This window comes from Eptesicus fuscus, chromosome 18 (genome assembly GCF_027574615.1).
Source record: "Eptesicus fuscus isolate TK198812 chromosome 18, DD_ASM_mEF_20220401, whole genome shotgun sequence".
Lineage (NCBI taxonomy): Eukaryota > Metazoa > Chordata > Mammalia > Chiroptera > Vespertilionidae > Eptesicus > Eptesicus fuscus.
The window spans coordinates 2,048,552-2,056,408 of NC_072490.1; the positions used below are offsets into that span (position 1 = coordinate 2,048,552).

General features: G+C 66.6%; 1 protein-coding gene across 1 annotated transcript; it reads left to right on the top strand.

The window, feature by feature from the left end:
• Window positions 1-950: 950 nt before the first annotated feature.
• Window positions 951-3,896, top strand: GNAT1 (G protein subunit alpha transducin 1). The gene is made up of 8 exons (XM_054729647.1): window positions 951-1,056; window positions 2,105-2,147; window positions 2,264-2,405; window positions 2,518-2,675; window positions 2,761-2,889; window positions 3,136-3,265; window positions 3,440-3,593; window positions 3,706-3,896. Exons 1-8 carry the CDS (start codon window positions 951-953, stop codon window positions 3,894-3,896), a joined length of 1,053 nt encoding a protein of 350 aa, XP_054585622.1.
• The last annotated feature ends 3,961 nt before the right edge of the window (window positions 3,897-7,857 follow it).

Consider the following 7,857-nt stretch of genomic DNA (forward strand, 5'->3'; position numbering starts at 1 on the left):
GGAGCCTAGTGCCCGAGTCACCTCTTCTCGGTCACCTCCTACCGTGCGGCTCCGCCTCTTCTCCTCCTGCAGTATCCTGGGCTCCTCCCTCAGCCCCCAGCTCCTCCCTCAGCTCCTCCTCCCTCAGCCCCCAGCCCCTCCCTCAGCTCCTCCTCCCTCAGACCCCAGCTCCTCCCTCAGACCCCTCAGCCCCTCCCTCAGCCCCCTCAGCTCCTCCCTCAGCCCCCAGCTCCTCCCTCAGCTCCTCCTCCCTCAGCCCCCAGCTCCTCCCTCAGCCCCCTCAGCCCCTCCCTCAGCCCCCTCAGCTTCTCCCTCAGCACCCTCAGCTCCTCCTCCCTCAGCTTCTCCCTCAGCACCCTCAGCTCCTCCTCCCTCAGCTTCTCCCTCAGCACCCTCAGCTCCTCCTCCCTCGGCTCCTCGGTGGGTACCCTGGCAGAGATTGTGTGGGCGCCCTCCCCCAGGGCAGGCATGAGCTCACAAAATGAGAGCGCAGAGCCCAGTGCTGGGCACGGGGCAGGTGCTGGTGCACGCTTCTCCCTCTACTCCCTGCCCGTGGCCCCCACTCCTTGGCTCCCCTTTCTGAGCCTGGACCCTACAGACAAGTCTCCCTGCTGCAGGGCAGAGGCTGGACCCTCTCCAGGGTCTCTTCTGGAGGATTTGGGGAGGGGGAGTGGGGTGCAGAGTCAGCAGTTGGGGGATTGGGGCCAAGCTAGCCCGATTAGAAGGGCTGGGGCTGAGCTAGATTCACCTGTCCTTGTCTCTGATTGGCTCTTGGGCACCCCCAGCACCCAAATCCCACTAAGCAGCCCCACCAGGCCTGCCCAGCTGTGGGGAGCCCGTCGATTGCTCGCACAGTCCCGGGGCCAGAAGGGTGTCCTGGGAGGCCTGAGCCTGGCTCTGGAGAGCCCTCCGTCCGGAAGAGCCCCTGACCGGTTCCTCCGGCTGCGGCCATGGGGGCTGGGGCCAGCGCCGAGGAGAAGCACTCTCGGGAGCTGGAGAAGAAGCTGAAAGAGGATGCTGAGAAGGACGCCCGGACCGTGAAGCTGCTGCTTCTGGGTAGGGGTGTGGCCCAGGGGCCCTGCCACCGGTCAGCGGCCTGGGGGGCTGGGCACCCCTGCTGGGAAGCAGGATGAGCCTGTGACAGGCAGCAAACAGAGTGGGAGCCCTGGCCAGCCCGGATCGGCGGTACCCTGGCTCCCTACGGCATGCCCAGCCGTGGAACCCCCTCCAGAGGGCCCCCCTCAGGCAGCCGCCCCTGGAAAAGTGGGTACTGGGCACACGTTTGCTCTGAATCCAGGGCCTCCTGGGAAACCCCACGACAGGGCTGCTCCCTTGGGAAGGAGGTCACAGTGCTCCCGAGAGTGGGCAGCCTCTAGAACCACCTAGAGCCACGCACAATGGCCCCGGGTTCCAGAGCTTTATTGCAGGCGGACCTGCAAAGCAGCTAAAGGGGGAGGAGTGGTGCTAAGGCCCAGGGGGAGCCATAAGCAGGCCCACGGTCCCATGGCAGTGAGGGGCCAAGGCGTGGACCAGTGCCACTCCCCAGGGGAAGAGATGTTGTGAGGGGTGCAGGCTCCACCCAGGCTCTCCAGGGTCCAGAGACTAAGCCAGAAATCCCATTAACTGTGCCCAGCGCCCTGGCAAGAACAGGCTTACGGGGGCTGTCAGCTGTCCCCTCTCCCCGTTGCCCCCCTCCCCCAAAGGCGCTAATGCCCTCTGAGCTGCAGGGACACACTCCCTACCCCAGGGGAGAAACTGGGCTGACCCGACTCCTATAATCCCGTGCTGCAGTACCAACTATTTCCACAAGGTGGCGCTCCAGGCTTTCTTTTGGGTCTCAAACGAATAGCCTGCGTAAACCTGGGTTCGGAGGCGCCCCAGCACAGCTGAGGTCGTGGGTCCCCTCCGCCAGGCTTCTCCAGACACTCTGACATTTACAAACGTCTTCCTGCCAGGGAGTCAGGGCCCTGCTTTGGGAGTGAGGGGGAACCAGGTGGGCGCTCTGGGTCGGCCTAGCCATCTTCCGGGCCTGGAGCAGGGGTGGGGAGGGGGCGGGGGGGGGAGGTGCGGTCAGCGCGGCTCAGAGGCGGGGCTTCCCTTCCAGGTGCCGGCGAGTCCGGGAAGAGCACCATCGTCAAGCAGATGAAGTGAGTGTCCCCGCCGTGGGAGGCCGCGGGTTGGGGCGGGGCGTGCGCGCCTGCAGGGCCTGTCCTTCCCCGCGCGACCGCGAGGAGGCGCTGACCCCGGCCCGCCCCGGCCGCAGGATCATCCACCAGGACGGGTACTCGCTGGAGGAGTGCCTGGAGTTCATCGCCATCATCTACGGCAACACGCTGCAGTCCATCCTGGCCATCGTGCGCGCCATGACCACGCTCAACATCCAGTACGGAGACTCCGCGCGCCAGGTGCGCCGGGGCGCGGGCCGGGGGCCGGCGGGGGGGGGGGCCTCCGCGGACTCGAGGCGCGGGACTGGGCCCGGGTCCGGGTCACGACCCACCACTCCCACTGTGCGCCCAGGATGACGCCCGGAAGCTGGTGCACATGGCAGACACCATCGAGGAGGGCACGATGCCCAAGGAGATGTCGGACATCATCCAGCGGCTGTGGGAGGACGCGGGCATCCAGGCCTGCTTCGAGCGCGCCTCGGAGTACCAGCTCAACGACTCGGCGGGCTAGTGAGCGCGCGGGCGGGGCGGGGCGGGGGGCGGGGGGCGGGCCCTGCCGCCCGCCCGCACCCGCCCAGCCACGGGCTCTCCGCAGCTACCTCTCCGACCTGGCGCGCCTGGTGACCCCGGGCTACGTGCCCACCGAACAGGACGTGCTGCGCTCGCGTGTCAAGACCACCGGCATCATCGAGACCCAGTTCTCCTTCAAGGACCTCAACTTCCGGTACCGCCCGCGCTCTGCCCCCCCCCCCCCCTGCCCACCCGCCCCCGAAGTCACCGCCTCGAGGCCCCGTCTCTAAGAGGGACCCGCCCCTCTCGGATGACCCGCCCGCAGAGAGGCCCGGCCTCGCCCGCAGCCCGTCGGGTCTGGGGGCGCCCCCTCCAGCCTTGGGAGGCGAGGGGAGGCCTGTGGTCGCGCCCAGGGGGCTGGGTGCTCGGGCTCAGGCCCCGCCCGCCCGCCCGCCCGCAGGATGTTCGACGTGGGCGGGCAGCGCTCGGAGCGCAAGAAGTGGATCCACTGTTTCGAGGGCGTGACGTGCATCATCTTCATCGCGGCGCTGAGCGCCTACGACATGGTGCTGGTGGAGGACGACGAGGTGGTGAGTCCGGCGCACCGGGTGTGAGGCGCCGCCTCGGAGCCGTCCGGGGAGGAGCGGAGGCAGCCACGGCCCCGCGGCGGGGGTTCGGGGGGAGGGGGCGCTGACCCGAAGCCTTCCGCGCCCAGAGGGGGGGGCTGCCCGCGCCCCCGAGCCCGACAGCGCCGCCCTCCGCAGAACCGCATGCACGAGAGCCTGCACCTGTTCAACAGCATCTGCAACCACCGCTACTTCGCCACCACGTCCATCGTCCTCTTCCTCAACAAGAAGGACGTGTTCTCCGAGAAGATCAAGAAGGCGCACCTGAGCATCTGCTTCCCCGACTACGACGGTGAGCCCGCCCGGCCGCCAGGGGGCGCCCTCCCACGGCTCGCCGCGCTCCTCCACGGGGCCGCGGTGGGCGGGAGTGAGCGCCCCCTTCCTCCCCGCCCCCCTCCCCCCAGGGCCCAACACGTACGAGGACGCGGGCAACTACATCAAAGTGCAGTTCCTGGAGCTCAACATGCGACGCGACGTGAAGGAGATCTACTCCCACATGACGTGCGCCACCGACACGCAGAACGTCAAGTTCGTCTTCGATGCTGTCACCGACATCATCATCAAGGAGAACCTCAAAGACTGCGGCCTCTTCTGAGGGGCCGGCCCTCTGCCCCGCGCCCCCCCCCTGCCGGCCCCTCCCCCCGCCTCCTCCCTGCAGCCCACCCCCACACCACTGCCGGAGCCCACCTCCCCGTCCCCTCTGCTCCCAGGCCCCGCCCCCTGCCCCAGGCCCCGCCCCTGGCCCACAAGTCCCACCCACTCCATCTCTTTGGACCGGGCCCCAGGGCCCCAGGTGTCCTTGCTTTCAGACCCACCTCCACGATGTGTCAGCCGCAGCCCAGTTATGTGGGGGCTGGGGTGCTGGCAAGGTTCCTGAACCCGTGCATGTGCTGAGGCCCTGCCGCCCAGCCCCCCTCGCCCCACCAGCCACCAGCCCCAAACCCTGCGTCCCACTAGCTTGCAGTTCCTGCCCTTCCCCGGTGGCCCCCGGTGCCCCCAAGCCCAGCGCTGCCCTTCACGGCCGGCGGCACCGGCCGCAGGACCCACCGCAGCCAGCCCCAGCTAGGAGCCGGCAGGACCCGGGGCAGCTGGCGAGCTCGGTGACTCAGCAGTGTCCGCTGGCCGATCTCCTGCTGCCCTCCCGCCCCGGGGGCCGTGACTCACCGGGGGGTGGGCTCCGCAAACAGCCCTCCCTCTCGAGTTCCAGGCATGGCAGGGGGCAGGCGGGATCCCTCCTCCAAGCAGGCCTGCTTATCACCAGCCCGGTCCAGCCCCCCACTCCATGTGACACCTCGGACACCTGTCTGCCCAGTGGCCAGTGACTGCCCTCCCAGCCGCTTCAGGGGTCCAAAGTCGAAGCCAGCTCTGGCCCGGGCAGCTCCTACCCCTGAATTGGTGAGGGGGCCAGGCCTGGAGCCCCTGGGTGCCAGGGAGAGACTCGTGCTGGACCCTTCCCCACAGACCAGCCTCAGAGGAGCCCCGAGCCCCTTCCCCCACAGCCCTGCCCCGCTGTCCTTGGACACCAGCTCCCTGCCCTGCTCACCCACCCGCCCGCAGTGCCCCCGCCACCCGTCAAGGGGATGGTGTGTGAGGGAGGGTGCTGTTGACACCCACGGTGGCCAATGGTCACACTGTCCTGAGGGGTGGCTGGGGCAGAGTCCAGCTCCATCGATCAGCCCGGCAGAGAAGTTGGGATGAGATGGAGGCCCCGAGGGGGTCCATCAGGTGGGGTCACAGGCAAACCAGGTGACCCTGGTTCCTGCCAGCAGCTTCTCTGCCCTTTCTATTCAGGGCTCACTCCCTGGCAGGAATAACGGCGCCATGCCTGACCCGTCAGGGACAAAGCCCACGTCCCCTCATCCCCACGCCCTGCTTCTCACCAGCCACCGGCCCCTGCGGGTCCCGGGGCCGGGCCTCACTGCAGGTGAGGGCAGGAGCTTCCGTCTGGCGAGGCAGCGGCAGGCCTCGCACCCCGGCTAGGTGCACTAGGCCTGTGGTCGGCAAACGGCGGCTCGCGAGCCACATGCAGCTCTTTGGCCCCTTGAGTGTGGCTCTTCCACAAAATACCACGGCCTGGGAGAGTCTGTTTTGAAGAAGTGGCGTTAGAAGAAGCTTAAGTTTAAAAAATGTGGCTCTCAAAAGAAATTTCAATCGTTGTACCATTGATATTTGGCTCTGTTGGCTAATGAGTTTGCCGACCACTGCTCCAGGCAATAAACCTCCACATCGGCCGCTGTCCTTTCTTGGGGCGAGGGGGGTGTTGATTATCCCGAGTTGTGGGCATATATGAAGTGCCAGGCCGGCCACAAGGCCGTTCCTCCAGGTTGGAGCACCTGGCTGCCATGGCAGGGGGCACTCAGGGACCCACGTGTGCCTCTCCCTGGGGGGCGGGGGGAGCCACGGGCAATGTTCGCAGGGACAGTCTTCGATCAAGAGGGAGTTTTGAGGTGGAAGCGCATCTGGCTGGCACAGCCGGGCGGATCCGGCCCAGGGGCTTGGGGGCCACCGTTCCCTGGAGCAGGAGCAGGGAAGGGGGCATGGGGTGGGGACAGCGGGGACGTGCCAAGTGCCAGCCGGGGGCCTGGCCTGCAGAGGGTGATGGCTCTCGGAGTCCCTGCAGCTGGGGCACCATCGCTGGGCTGGGCCTGGGGGAGGCCAAGGAGGCATTCCCTCTGGTGCAAAAGGCGAGGCTGGGCCAGAAATGTCAATCAAATAATATGTTAAGGCAACATTTAAAACCCCAAATGGCTGCGAAAAAACCCATGTGCAAAAGTATCAGAATTCTAAAGAACGACAAGATCCGAGAGGCCCCGGCGGCCGTTGGCGCCACGTTGGCGCGGGCGGAAGGAGAGACGTCCCGCCGGTACGCGCTGCGTGTATTTTTACTGGTTCATTTTCTCCCATAACTTTAGTTGAAAAAAACATGGGCATAATTGACAGTAGGTATATTAAAATGCAAAATATTACTTTAAGCTTAAGTATTTCGCTTACCCCTAAAACAATGTATAATTTTATTTTCCTGATTCTAACGGGAACATGATCATCAGCGATATTTTCCGAATCTGCTTCTAGAAAAAGACGAATCATTAAAATTTTTGACAAAAACACATAGAGGGGCACACGTGTTTCCTGGGACCGGCGTGAGTGGGCCGGGGGTCCCTGGGGAAGACGTGCCCTCGTTGTCCCGTGGGGCCAGCGTCCGCAGGCGTGGGGCTCAGCGACAGCATCCGGGTCTGATGGCCGCGTGCACGTGAGGCCCCCGAAAGCTGGGAGCACAGAGGAAGCCAGGGGCTGATGTCTAGGCCTGCGGCCACGGGAAACACCCGCCAGGCGGCCGTTGGTATTGGAGCCGGGGGGCTGGAGGGGAGAGGGAGGTGCCTGGGCCTGAGCGCGGGGTTGGGGGGACACTGGGAAGGTGGGGAGCCCAGGACACATGGCACCACGCTGGTGCTGCTCAGAGGTCTGAGGGGAAGAGGGGGCTCGGGCCAGTGGGTTAGGGCCCCCGCGGGGTGGTCTTGGGCCCGGCCGAGCGGGGCTGTCCCTCTGCCTGCGCAGCTGCTGGAGCGAGAGGGGCGGGGAGAGGGGGACATGACTTCATTGGAGAGACAGGAGGAGGACGAAGCTGCGAGGAGCTGGAGGCGGTGGCTTGGAGGGGGGCTGTGGGGTGTCCCACAGAGCCGCCTGCTCTTGGAAGGAAGGTAGTGAGCGCCCCGGCCTTCCTGGGCAGGGTTCAGGGAGAAGCCCAAACACCACGCAGGGCCGGACCCCCCTCCAGGGGTCCCCTCCCATGCATTCCTAACCCCTCTGCCTGGCCCTCCCCCTATACCTGGGTCCCAGGGGCTGGGATGGTACCTGGTCTCAAGTGTCCGGCCCACTCAGCACCCCAGTGTAATGACACCCTGATCCACAGCCCCAGGCAGAGGCTCAGAGCGCTGGCCTCGCCCTGGGGATGTGGGCAGGGGCGCCCACTGCAGGCACCCAGGCCGCCACCATCCGGCCCCACCTCGCGGCCCTCAGCTCTGGCTCTGGCGGGACTCACCTGGCCCGGCCTCGAGCAGAGATTAAGCCTGGCAGCCGGGAATGCACTGACGTCAGGGCCTGGTTGGTAGCCGTGGGGGCTCGGCCCTCCCGCAGGCACTCGCTGGCCCGTGTGACTGGGGCTCATTAAGCCGCTTCAGTGGCCAGGGAAGCTGGGCCAGGTCTCAGGGGAGAGAGGGCGGGCACCAGGACTGGAGGACGAGAGGTCACCCGCTCGGGGACGGGGGCTGGGGAAGGATGGAGGAGTCTCCTCTCTCCTCCCCTGAACTGTGCCCGCTGAGCCCCTCCTCATGCCCGAGGCGGAGTGCCCCAGGCTCCAGGGGGGGCCGGGTAGTAGGAGCTGTAGGCACGGGTCCGAACCCGGGCACGTGGAGCCCTAGAAGCCCCCAGCGTGACCCCAGGCCCGTGTCCTACCCAGCACACAGCCCTGACCCGTCGGGCTAATCCGCTCACACTCCCGTTTTCCTGTGGCCGAGCTGGTTCCTCCATCCAGGCGCCCTTCCCCACCCCACCCCCCT